The sequence below is a fragment of the Pleurodeles waltl genome, chromosome 1_2, assembly GCF_031143425.1.
Source record: "Pleurodeles waltl isolate 20211129_DDA chromosome 1_2, aPleWal1.hap1.20221129, whole genome shotgun sequence".
In the NCBI taxonomy this organism is placed as follows: domain Eukaryota; kingdom Metazoa; phylum Chordata; class Amphibia; order Caudata; family Salamandridae; genus Pleurodeles; species Pleurodeles waltl.
The window spans coordinates 488,625,219-488,638,961 of NC_090437.1; the positions used below are offsets into that span (position 1 = coordinate 488,625,219).

The 13,743-nt window shown below is 49.2% G+C and overlaps 1 protein-coding gene across 2 annotated transcripts in view; it reads left to right on the forward strand.

The window, feature by feature from the left end:
• The window catches only part of TBCK (TBC1 domain containing kinase), a 1,319,282-nt gene that overhangs the window by 578,638 nt on the left and 726,901 nt on the right, over nucleotides 1-13,743 (forward strand). For both annotated transcript variants that reach the window (XM_069241253.1, XM_069241261.1), the window contains one exon: nucleotides 11,602-11,685. In XM_069241253.1, coding sequence (XP_069097354.1) covers nucleotides 11,602-11,685 — 84 coding nt within the window. The remainder of the gene's footprint in view (nucleotides 1-11,601; nucleotides 11,686-13,743) is intronic.

Consider the following 13,743-nt stretch of genomic DNA (forward strand, 5'->3'; position numbering starts at 1 on the left):
AGGGTTTGAGCCCTTTATAGATCACTTTTGTTCGTACAAAGATTATTGCACTTTCCACTGTCACACCAACATCGAATCAACTAACTCTTAAAAGAGAGGCGGGGAATTGCAATGGGAAAATATACTTTAAGTACAGTGAAGCAACTATGAGGGCGTGGGAGGGATCTACTAGAATACACTACTCAAACTTCTTCGCAGAAAATGCCCCTAGCATGTAACTAATACATTCCTCTGTTTGTCCATTCATGCATTCACCGGCCCCACTGAGCTCACTCAAGCCATTTTGCAAATGCCATTTTTCACCCTGCCTGCTTTAGAAATAAATGGCGTGCTCCTTTTATTGGGCACTCTTAAGAGCTTCTGCTTCCTTGTTGGAGACAAGGTGATGTCATACGGTGGCAACCCTGCCACGTCCTGCTCAGTGAAGAGGCAGGTTTAGGAACCTGGCCTGGTGTGTGGTGCACACCAAGGGTGTTTGCACCTTATACCAGGTCCAGGCAACCCCTATTAGTCAGTGAGACAGTGTCTAGAAAGCCAGGGCTCTCTAGTGGTAGCTGTGGTGAGCAGCCATGACTTATCTAGGAGTATAAAGCACTTGCAATAACACAGTAGTCACACAGTAACTTACAACACCTGAAAGGAACCACACAGTGTTTAAAAAATAAAGGTACTTGATTACAGTAGAACTGAACTAGATTACTTATAGGCAGTCCCTCAACTGGAGAGAAGTACACACTATGTACATACATACAGTAATTATTAGGAATTACCAAATAGAACATCAAACATTGTCTAGAATTAGTGGAAAATGGCTAGGGCCCTATAGCGTGGCCAAACCATATACTAAAATATTGGAATACGAAGTGAGGTCCCCCACTCAAGGATTTGGAGTAGTTAGAAGGGAGCTCGGAGAACTAGGGACACCAGGAGGTGAGTACTTTTGTGACCCCCAGCGACCAGGAGACTAGAGGTAAGTTACCTGGTCTTCCCAAAGACTAACAAGGGGACTTAGATAAGGAAGATTGCACGACCAGGACCAGTCCAGTGGAACTCAACTGTGGATTCTGGAAGAGGAGGACCTGCAAAATAAGGGGACAGAATCCAGACCACACAGGAGTGTCCAGGTGTGTCAGGAGCCACTGCCCACCCTTCGGTGGATGAAAATCCGGGTCGACGAGGGAAGAAGAAGATCAGCTGTGAAGCCCAGGAGCTTCAGAGAGGTCCATAGAGTGATGCAGGTGATGTCCCACATCGGTCACGAGGTCACAGATGGTCAGTGGTCAGGAGGGCCACCAACAAGCCTTGGTAAATGCAAATCTGGGCAGACGAGGATTTGCAGAGAAGAAGAGGCCCAGCAAGGTCCATGGGACTCAACCCTTGGAGTGGAGTCGGGGTGACCCTCAGCAGTCAGGAGAGCCAGTAGAAGCAGTCACAGCCCCCACAATCAACCCACTGGCAGCAGGCACAGTAAGTTGCAGTGAGGCCCAAGCAGCACACCTGGAGAGGAGTCCCATGTCACTGGAGCAGCAGAGGAGAGACTGTCCATGAAAGGATAAAGTGCTGGAGGTCGGGCTACTTGGAGCCTGAAGTTCCCTTGGAACAGGGATCAACAAGCCTTGGTTGCTGCAAGAGTCGCAGTGCACAGGGGTACTGTCCTGCAAGAAGAGGCAAGGGCTCACAGTCTCCCAAGTTGGACAAAGGGTAGAGAGGACCACACTGCACCACCACCTGAGTTGGAGGATCCATGCAGTTACTGTGGAGAGTAGATCCCAGCAGCCAGATGTCGTTGTCTTAGGTGCCTGCGGATGCAGAGGAGTGAGTCCTTGCTTCCTTGCTTCTTTGGTGTAGCTGAAATCTTGCTGACCCCAGAGGATGTACAGCCGTGGAAGTGTTGCAGTTACTGGAAGGAGCCACAGAAACAATGTTGCAAGGCAAGGTCGTCTTGGGAGCTGTAGGCTTGTTTGGTTCCTGTGAAATCCAGCAGCGGTTCCGATGGCCAGAAGCAGAAGAGGTCGATGCAGAGGAGTCCTGGTGGAGTCTTGCACACTGACTCTGGGGACCCATCCACAAGGGAGTTCCTAAAAAGCCTGCAGAGTGGCCAAGCCCTCCTTGGTCACTCTGCTGGATGACCACCTATCCAAGGGGGTCACTGACGGGGGTCACTGACGTCAGTCGCCTGTCCTGATCAACCAGATGCTCCCAGGGGCCTCTGCGTATATGTCTGGGCACCACCCCTGGGGTGGTGATGGACATGGGATTGGTCCCTCGCCTTTCCTCTGTGTCATATTGCGACAGAGCACGGACTGGGGGTCCCTCGACTGGTGCAAACTGGATTATGCAAGGAGGGCACCAAATGTGCCCTTCAAAGCAAGCCGGTGGTGCGGGAACGCTACCCCTCCCAAGCCGTGTAACACCTATTTGCAAGGGAGAGGGTGTTGCCTCCCTCTCCCACAGGAAATCCTTTGTTCTGCCTTCCCCTGCTTGAGCTGGTCAAGCACCAGGAGGGCAGAAACCTGTCTGAGGGGCTGCAGCAGCGTGGGCTGCCCACAAACCCTGGAAGACCGGCAGGAGCAATACTGGGGTGTCCTCTGAGGAGCCCCCAGAGTGAATGGAATCATGCCATCAATACTGGCATTAGTGTTGGGGTATGTTTCTGACATGTTTGACACCAAACCTCTGCTCCTGCAGGGGTGCCCTCACACACAGTAACTTGCACACTGCCCTCTGGGCTAGGAGGGTCTACCAGAGGGGTTACTTACAGTGACCTTGTGCAGTGCCCAGCAGTGAAAGGATGCATGTTCCTTTTCACGCAGGCTGCAATGGCAGGCCTGAAGACACAGTTTGCGTGGGCTCCCATGGGTGGCATAATACCTGCTGCTACCCAGGGTTGACCCCTGGTGTACCAGTGCCCTGGGTACCCAAGTACCATATACTAGGGGGTTACATAGGTGCCCCAGTATGCCAATTGTGTTTGTAAAAGTTTACCAGCAATCACATTTAGAGGAGAGAACACAGACACTGGAGTCCTGATTAGCAGGATCCCAGTGCACTACAGTCTAAACACTGACACCAGGCAAAAAGTGGGGGTAACTATGTCACACAATGCTACTTTTCTACAATCAGTTTCCATAGTGACTCCTTTCTCTGAAGTAGTGGGGTTGTCTGAGCCTAATAATCTATTGCCTAGGTCTCACCAAGTCGCAACTGCCTTATTCACCTGGTTATCCCGTCTTCTCATTTTCATGTAAATTCCACCCCCAGGGCCCATTCTGCCACATCTTTACGCCATTGCATCAGCTCCAGATTACGTATTCCCATCCAGGTGATTGCTACTCTGCACCTGGTCAATACTATCAAGAGCTGTGTGAATTCATACGCCATTTTTTCCCTCTGCGTTTTGGAATTATGCCTAATAAGCAACACCTTAGTGCTTGGTCGAATCACAAATGCAGTACTCTATGCATTTCTGTTACTACTGTGGTCCAAAAAATGTGTACTGCACTGCACACCCATGCTAAATTAAGAAAGCCCACAAAGTGGACAAGTGTCTGACCGAGTGAGCGCTAGTCACTTGAGTCCCACGGTTGCGCCATACTTTCTGTGTAGAAAGTTAAAGTGTACCAGCTTGAACCTAGCACTGCATGCTATATATTTTGTAAGGGCTTCTGCTCATGTCCACTCCGTATCCCCCAGTGGTGTGTCTAAATCAACATCCCACGCCATCCTTGCTCGCAGTATTTCTCCCCCCCACCTATTCATCCTCATCACTTTATATATCAATGTGAATAGGTGTCTACCCGGCCCACTGAACAAGAGGACCCCCAAGGTATGAGAGGCCACTGAGTATGTGGGCCTGGGCCGCAAACGTGATCAAGGAGTCCTTAAGGTACAGATCCCACAGTATATCTCAGCCACCACTTCCGTCAGCCCTGAATATAGTAAGAAGTGGCCTGGACCCGGGTTAAATGTGGCCTGGGCCTCTTCAAACGTGATAAAGGAGTCCTCAAGGTACAGATCCCACAGCATATCGCAGCCACCATCCCTCCAGTCCAGGACCGTCATATTGTCTCTCATATATCTCATCGGACTCAGGTTCCACAACGATAGCTCCCTATTGAATGAACATCGTCTTAGAACAATGGTTACAAACCTCTACCAGATTTTTACCTTTTGCCTTCCTACATTTGGCATTTCCACCAAGAACCATGCCTCCTCCATCAACAGATCCAGGAGTTTATCTGCTCCCACTAGACCCGTCAAAAGTCTCTTTTTCCATTCAAACCCTTCGTCTTGCCATCTTGCCAGGTGTTGCAGCTTTGCAGCATAGTAATACGGGCTGAATCTGAGTGCCTCCAACCCTTTCATCCCTGCATCAATTGGTGCATGTACCTTTCACTTCAGATATAAGGCTTGTGTTATATCACGGTCACTGCACTTGGACACTGTAAGTCACCCCTCTGGTAGGCCATTCTGCGCAAGGGCAGAGTGCATGTCCCTAAGTGTGATGGTACCCCTACAAATTCTAGTCTCCATTCCCTGGGTTTTGTAAGTGTGGGGAAGCCATCTAAAGGTATGTAGTGGACACTAGTCAACATGAGTGGTACAACTAAATAATGGCTTCCCTGAACCTAGGCATGTTTGGTATCAAACATGTTGGAATCATGCCGCCACACCAACTCCAGTGCTAGTTGCATGATCGCATGTACTCTGGGGATTCCTTAGAGGATCCCCCAGGTCTGCCTGTGCAACCTTACAGGGTCTGGCTGCTGACCCAAGACACTGTTCTACCCTCCTTCTGATGAGCGTAACTCAAGCAGGGGAAGGCAGAACAAAGGATGTAACCACCTCTCCCTTTGAAATAGGTGTCTCTGGGCTGGGGTGTGGTGGCCTCTGCGTGCCATCAGACTGCTTTAAAGGGCACATTTGGTTCCCTCCCTGCAGAATCCAGTTTGCCACAGTTCAGGAACCCCCAGTTCCAGCTCTAGTGCAAAATTACATGAAGGACAGGAGAGTGACAACCCCTCTGGAACAGCTCTGCCAGGTGGCCGGTTGATTCTGTCATCTCGGAAAAAAGGTAGACCAAAGTGGCCAACCCCCTCTTAGGGTTACTTAAGGGCTCCCCTGAGGGTGGGCCCTCAGATTAATCGAGCAAGACTATACAAGGAACTCTCTGCAATACATATTCTGCTCCAGGTCTCCGGAACAACTGCTGGTCTGCTTTTGTTACTGAAACACGACTGTATCCAGTTGGGAGGGCTCCCACTGCAAAATTGTTTCTCCAGCTCGTGCAAGATTCCTGCAACATCCCTGGCTGTGCATCCTCGAGGGTCACAAGGACTCTGCCTGCATCCAACAAGCAAGAAGGAGTCTCCCTTGGAGTGAAGGAGTCACCCCCCTGCATTTGCAGGCACCTCAAGATGACAACAAGCAGCTGGTGGATCCTGCTGTCCCACTAACAACGAAAAGGCTCTGCTCACAGGTGGTGGTCTGTGGTCCTCCCCGGGTCCAACTTGTCTCCTGACCAACTTGGGAGACAGTGGACCTTGGCTGCAGCCACTGAAACAGAACCCCTGTGCACTGCGACTGTTGCTCTTGCCAAGGCTTGTTGGCTCTTCCTCCAAGAGATCTTCGAGCTCCAAGAAGCCCCAGCCTCCAGCACTCTGCAATTCCAAGACCAGCTTCCACTCTGCAGCTCCTGCGACGTGGGACTCCTGTTTTTTTGTGCTGCTGAGGCCTCCCAGTGACTCCCTGTGCCTGCTGCCAGTGGGTCACTCATGGGGGCTCCTCCGACTCCGGTAGGCTTTCCTCTCTGCTGAAGGCTTGCCCTGACTCTCTTCCAAGGGTCAAGTCACTAGGACCTTGCTGGTCTTCAAAAACCTACAATCTACCCTGCATCAGCTATTTGCATTTGCCAAGTCTTGTTGGTGGTCCTGCTGGCCACTTACCCCCTCCAGCAATCCAGCGACTGACACAGGACAGCTCATAGGCTACTCCAAGGATCTCCTGGACTCCACAGCTGGACTTCTTACTTTACCATCCTGCAGAAACGTCACCTCCAAGCGGGTAGGCATTGCCTACCTGCACCGCCTGGACATCTCTGAGTGGTCTGGACACTGTCCCCTTCTTTTTCAAGTTCCTCCCATCTGGAATCCACCCTTGGGTTCCACCAACCTGGTCCACAGGTTGCGGCAGCAGCTGGACAATCAAGGCTTCCACTGATTCCAGTGAAGGTTTCTGACGTCACTTCATCCCTATGCACCTAGGCTCCCTGGTGTAGGCACTCTGGTCACGGTGCATAGGGGTGAAGTGGCATCAGAAACCCTTGTTGAAATCAATTGAAGCCTCGTTGTCCAGCTGTTGTCACGACCTGCGGACCAGGTCAGTGGAGCCAAAAGGTGGATTCTGAACGTGAAGAACCTGAAAAAAAAAAGGCGACAATGTCCAGACCCCTCGGTGATGGCCCGGAGGTGAGGCAGGTAATGCCCATCCTCTGGGAGGTGAAGTTCCTACAAGACAGTGAAGGAAGAAGGTCAGCTGCAGTCCATGGGGATGCTAGAGATCCAATGAGTCGCCCACAAGCTGTTCCACGTTGGTTGCCGGACTGCAGGACCACCAATAAACCTTGGTACTTGTAAATAGCTGGTGCAAGGAAGATTGCAGGTTTTGGAGGACCAGCAGGGTCCTAGTGACTCGACCCTTAGGGGGATGAGGGGGAATTAGGGTAGGCTCTCAGCAGGAAGGAAAGCCAGCTGGAGTCAGAGGAGCCCACACAAGTGATCCACTGGCAGCAGACACAGATGCCTCTGCAGCACAACAAGCAAGAGTCCCACGTCGCAGGAGCTGCAGAGTGGAAGCTGAATCTGGAGTTCGAAGAGCTCGAAGTTCTCTTGGAGGAAGAGCCAACAAGTCTTGGCAAGAGCAATAGTCATGATGCACAGGGTTTCTGCTCCAGTGGCTGCAGCAAAGGTCCAACATCTCCCAAGTTGGTCAGAAGAAAAGTTGGACCCAGAGAGGACCACAGAACCACCACTGTGAGCAGAGCCTTTATATTGTCCGTGGAACAGCAGGATCCACCCGCCCGTTGTCGTCTTGAGGTGCCTGTGGATGTAGGGGAGTAACTCATTCACTCCAAGGGAGATTCCTTCTTGCTTCTAGGCTGCAGGCAGAGTCCATGTGACCCTGGAGGATGCACAGCCATGGATGTTGCAGAAATCGTGCAGGAGAAACAATGTTGCAGTGGGAGCCCTGCAAAAGGGGGTTGGTCACTCTCTGTAGTGACCCACCTATCAGAGGGGGTCAGGGTCGTCATCTACCTGACCTTACCAGTCAGATGCTCCCAGGGGCCTCTGCATACCTTGTTTCCAAGATGACAGAACCAACTGGTCACCTGCTAGAACTCTGTGCACCTTCCTAGGGAAGGAGCTGGACAGGGTGGTGGTCACTCCCCTTTCCTTTGTGTGGCTTTGTGCCAGAGCGGGAACCAGGGGTTCCTGAACTGGTGCAAAACGAATTATGCAAGGAGGGCATGCCCTTCAAAGCAATCTGGTGGCGCTCAGAGGGCACCTCAGTCAGTAGGCACATATTTCAAAGAAAGAGGTGGTCACACCTCTTTCTTGCAGGAAATCATTTGTTCTGCCTTCCCCTGCTTGAGTTAGGCTCATCAGCAGGAAGGCAGAACAGTGTCTGGGTTCGGCAGCAGCGTGGGCTGGCAGCCAGACCCTGTAAGGCTTCACAGGCAGAACTGGGGGATCCTCTAAGGAATTCCCAGATTGCATGGGATCATGCAGCTAGCACAGCAATCGGTGTAGGTGCATGATTCCAATATGTTTGATACCAAACATGCCTTGGTTCAGAGAAGCCATGATGTAGTTGGACTATTCATGTTGACCAGGGTCCACTATATACCTTAAGATGGCTACCCTGCACTTACAAAGCCCAGGAATTGGAGCCTAGGGTTTGTAGGAATACCTCTGCTCCTGCAGGGGTACCCTCACACTTAGGAACATGCACCCTGCCCTTGGGCTGAAGGGCCTACCAGAGGGGTGACTTGCAGTGACAAAGATTTAAGGCAAGCCTTATATCTTAAGTGAAAGGAGCATGTACCTTTTCACGCAGACTGCAATGGCAGGCCTGCAGACGGTTTGTATGGGCTCCCGTGGGTGGCATAATGCGTGCTGCAGCACATGGGAGACCCCTAGTGTACCAGTACCCTGTGTACCTAAGTATCATATACTAGGTACTTACATGGGTGCACCAGTATGCCTATTATGGGATGTAAAAGTTTACTAGCAACCAAATTTAGAGGCGAGAGCAGAGACACTGGAGTCCTGATTAGCAGGATCCCGGTGCACTATAATCTAAACTCACTGACACCGGGCAAATCGTGGGGGAAATATGTTGTAAAGATGATACTTTCCTACACTTGTGGCTTCCTGCATTGTGCTGGTGACATGATGCCAGATGGCACACGCTGGCTCTGCAGTGGGTGCAGCATCAGGGCAGTCTCTCCAACATGGTCCAGATCTCAGAGGGAACTGCGCAAGATCTGCAGTGGTGGCTTTTGAGCCGCGACTGGGTCAGAGGCAGATCCCTCTCTCTTCCCCAACTAGATCTGTAGTAGTGACAGATGCATCACTCCTGGGATGGGGCGGCCACATGGGAGAGGCGTCTGATGGAGTCCAGGCTTAGGGCGATCAGGCTAGTATTGAAAGCATTCCCTCCCTCTCTCAAAGGGAAAGTGGTCCTGGTGTTTACGGACACCACTGCCATGTAATACTGCAACAAGCAGGGTGGGGTGGGGTTGTGGACCCTTTGTCAAGAGGCTCTGCGCCTCCTGACGTGCCTGGAACAGCAGGGTATATTCCGGGTGGTTCAACATCTGGCGGGCTCTCTGAATGCCAGAGAGGATGAACTCAGCTGTCAATGCCTGGTCGATCACGAATGGCGTCTCCATCCGGAGGTGGCGCATGGACTCTTTCAGTAGTGGTGAGAGCCTTGGTTAGATCTGTTTGCCTCAGTAGAGAACTTGCAATCTCAGCTGTTTTGTGTGTTGGGAGTTTCCAAGACTGCATTCGCTCTGCAATGGTTTTCATCTTGGGTGGAACTCAGGCCTCCTTTCTGCCAATACCACTTCTGCCCGGAGTTCGCAAGAAGATCAAGAAGTTCCGGGCCCAAGTAATTCTTGTGTCCACAAACTTGGCATGAAGAGTCTAGTCTCCCGAGCTCTTGAGCATGCCCATCGATCCTCCATCCAGACTGCCCCTTTAGGAGGATCTTCTGTGGCAGCAGCAGGGGATGGTTCTCCAAACAAACCTGTTGAGTCTCCGACTTCTTGTGTGGAGATTGAGCGGTGGAAGTTGACCGCTTTTGATTTTCTGCCCGAAGTCTGTAACCTTATTTTGACAGCCAGTCGTCTCTCCTCAAAACAGTATGCACCTGTCATTGGAACAAGTTTCTGGCATGGTATACAGACAAGTCTGTTGACCCCCCCCCCCCCCCCCCCCTTCTCTGCCCATCTGTCAGGGGTCCTTTTGTTTGTTCTTTCTGTAGCCCAGCAGGGCTCTGCTTTGGGCACCCGCAAGGGTTACTTGTCTGCCATCAGCTTTCTTGAGATTACCCGACCAACCCTCTTTGTTTAAATCTCCTATTGTTGGTAGATTCCTGAAGGGTCTTTCCCATATGTTTCCTCCTTCTCCGTTCATATTGCCCCAATGGGATCTGAACTTGGTTCTTACTTTCCTGATGTGTGCTCCTTTTGAGCCACTTAACAACTGTCCACTTCAGCTTCTTAATCTAAAGACAGCCTTCCTTGTAGCCATCACTTCTGCCCGCAGAGTGAGTGAGCTGCAGGCCCTTTCCTCAAAGTCACCTTTCAGTTCCATCCATCCTGACAAGGTGGTGCTTCGTACCCAGGCTTCCTTTTTACCTAAAATGGTCACACCCTTGCATGTAGGCCTATGAATCACCTTGCCTATGTTTTTTTTCACCCCACATCCTTCTAAGGAAGAGAAGCGACTCCAATGCCTGGACCCAAAAAGAGCTTTGGCATGCTGTCTTGATTATACCAAAGAGTTCCGGGTTGATGATCAACTCTGTGGGTTATGTGGGTGTAAAGAAAGGTCGGTCAGTGCAGGAGAGCCATCTCCAGATGGGTTGTTCTCTGCATTAAAATGTGTAACTTATTGACGAAGAAGCAACCCCCAGAGGGTGTGCGTACTCACTCCACCCAAGCAACAGCTGCAACCACTGCATTAGTAAGTGGAGTTCCAGTCCTGGGCATCTGTCAAGCAGCAGCGTGGGTGTCATTGCATAAGTTCGCCAAACACTACTGCCTGGACAGCTAGGTCCGAAGGGATGGGTACTTTGTCCATTCTGTTCTGCAGGACTTCCTAGTATGATCTTGGTTCGCAGACCCACCTCCGGGGATAGTATTTCTTGGGTATCTATTCTGAGGTAAGGAATCTGTAACTAGAAGTCTCTGTCAGATGAACAAGTTACTTACCTTCTGTAACGAATTATCTGGTAGAGACATATTCTAGTTGTGGATTCCTTACCGACCCACCCCATCCTCCATGCTCTGCGAACTGATTTCTAGGGACAGAAACGTCCCTTTCAGGGTTCTGGTTCGAACACAGTGTTCCTTATGGCTCTGCGCTTCTGGCGTGGAAAGTTGTGAAAAGAAACTGACAGCACACTGGGGTGGCACCTATATACAACCTGAGACAACATATCCGAGGAACTTGACGCCAACGGCGTACGTAGATTTGTCCAATGCCACCTAAAGGCATGCAGTGGTACTGCTCGAGGAATAATCTCTAGATCCAGACTGACGCCTGGGGAAATTCTAAGGTAAGGAATCTTCAACTAGAATACATCTGTACCAGATAATTTGTTACCAAAGGTAGGTAACTTGTTCTTCTTTTTGTGGGATGTCCCTGTTTTTTATTTTAAAAATCTGGTCACCCTAGTGAACGGTCTGCCACTCTTCTGTGACATTCTTTTCTCCCCCTGCTTTCTTACGTTTCTTATTTCTCCCTGCTTCCCGTGCTAAATTCAGCATCTTACTTCTTCCGGGGTCCCCACCAGGCTATCTTCTGTATCCCTCTATGCCCTGTTTCTTACTAACCACATTCCTCTGCCCTGTCTCTTCCTCTTCACTTCCCTGTCTTTCTCTCCAATTTCTCTCTCCTCTCTCGATCATATCATGTGCTACAGAAATCGGAGGTAGGCACTCCGAATTGGAGTGCCTGGAAACAGTGATAACATGGGTCCAAGCTTAGTCAATGAAAGGATAAGCTTGGGTTGTGTGCTTTGGATTGGTTCTGCTCACAGTCCAATTCTTTATTGGGTCATGGTTCTACAATGACCTTGAGCCACAGTATGGTGTTTGGTTTGAGCCAGGCTTGAGCCTTCAGTGGCTCACCCGCCTTTCGGTGGAAAGGCAAACATGCACTTGTGGTATTAATATGTTTCCTAAAATATCTTTAATACTTTATGCATCTAAAAAACATTACATTTTATTGCAAACGTATATGTTAATAACAGATGGAGACAAGTTACTTTGCATTTTGTTCATTTTATGTTTAATTTATTCTGTTTTAGCCCTGGCATATGCCTGCATGTCTGCTTTCATCCCAAAGTACCTGTATAACTTCTTCCTGAAAGATAACTCTCACGTGATTCAAGGTAAGTTAGCATATTATTTGTTGCTTTCTAATGAAACTGTTAAGACATGAATTTGTGGGGCTCAGCCTACTTTTTTGCTCATACTAACAAGGTGATTTGCATGTGCTCGTTTTCATCCACATTCACAATTTTAGTTACTCACAAGAAGGCTGCAGACCATTCAGAACTTTGTGACCACAATCAACCTCCCATGCTGCACTCAAGTCATACCACATCTGAAGGAGCTACACTGTCTGAGTTCGCAAACCCACACTTTCAAGGCATTACATAATACTGGCCCAGCATACCTCAACAATTGCATCTGCTTTCACAATCCTTCAATACACCTCTGCTCCTCCAGACTCCTACCTGTGTACATCCCTTGCATACAGAAAAGCAAATCTGGTGGTCAAGCCTTCTCCTACAAACACCCCTAAAGCGTGGAACCCGTTGCTACTCATAAGAGCATCTTTCTTACTTCTTGAATTTCTCCAGAAGCTAAAGACCTGGATTTTTGAATAGTTCCACTAGGCTCTAGCTGTGGATATCCCGGCACTGAGCAGGTGTGCGTCTAGCCGTAGGTGATAGTGTTCTCAACAAATCTGCATAGCTTTTTATACTATACCCCTCAGCCAGCATCAGTATTCTTACTTTAATCACAGTGATCCTTCTGCAGCTCATAATTCATCTGGGAAAATCTGCTTCTAGGGTTCTGGTATGTGAAACATGCCAACAGCTCTTTACATGTCTTTCTCTGGGGAAATCTTACAAAAACATTGACTTGCTGGTTTGTATTGTCTGTGAAATGCTGTAACACATTTATTGTATATTCATTTATTTCAGTGTTTTGTGAGCGCTATGTGTAGCCATTAAGTTACTTCAGAGTGCATTCTTAGGTTATTGAGGTGTATTGAAAGGAAAAGGGATAAGTATGATCAAGTCTGATATAAAGGGTAATGGTTGATTCAGATGTTCTTCCATCACTTCGTAGAGTCTAATAGTGTAGTTGAAGTCATTTCCTGAACTGCACATTGTTAGGTTCAGATTATGGTAAAGAACATTTCACAATGTTCATCTTTGGACTCCCAAGGATCGACCTCCATGCTTCATTCTTTTCTAAGATTGACAGTTAATTGGTTGGGCAGATGCTGAATGGTGGTTCGTGGCGAGAGTGTAAAAAGGATCCAGCTGGTCTAGATATCTCCGTTTCGATTCTGAAGCCTTTGTAACCTAGAGATAAGATTCCAAGAGAGACCAGTGTAAATTACATTGTAGTAGTCTATGTATGCCATAACTAGAGATCTTGTCGGTGCCACCTCTAAATCAAATGGAGTTTCAGGAGGATTTTGTAGAGTAACGGGAGCTGGAGATTAATGCTCCAGACTTATGTGTTGATCCACGGTGCCAAGGAAATGTCAGCGTCAAAGAGTATCCTCAGGTTTTTATTTGTGGGGAGGCGGATAGGGGTTCTGAGGCCCAGGGGCCAGTCAAAGTGTACTGTATCTTGCTGTGTTGCTTATATCAATAGGATTTTGTTTTTTGGCTCTGTTCATCCAGAACAGGCTCTCCTTCAAGCTTATCTCAAGTTTAAGCTTGAGGTAATGTTGGTTGTATTTCGTTTCATCTAGGACAACCACCAGTCTGTTCATCTACTTCACCCAGTACTGCCCAGTGCAACTTACCCTGTAGATCCATTGTGCAGGCCTCCTCCTTGTAAGATGGTTTGTGTCAGGGAGCCAGACACTGACCCAGAAAGAAGTACTAGTGAACCGAGGACCTGCATTATACCAGGTGCTACTATGTTTCCAAGGCCAGAGCACTGTAAGGGCTGTCTGGTGATGTATAGCAGGGAGATCTAAACCCACCTCACTTCATTCCAGTTCCACATTCTTCATTACCAAGGAAAGGAGTGCTCCACATAGTAATCCGGAAACTGCTGTGTGACCAGGGCTGGTGTCTACTTAATGGCTAGTCTCCTAAAGGTGAGAGGACATCACATGAAGTCTGCACGTTCTGCTGAAGGTCTGCCTAGAAGCCTGCCTGGTTGTCTGCTGAAAGGGGTAAGTCGAGTTCTAGGCC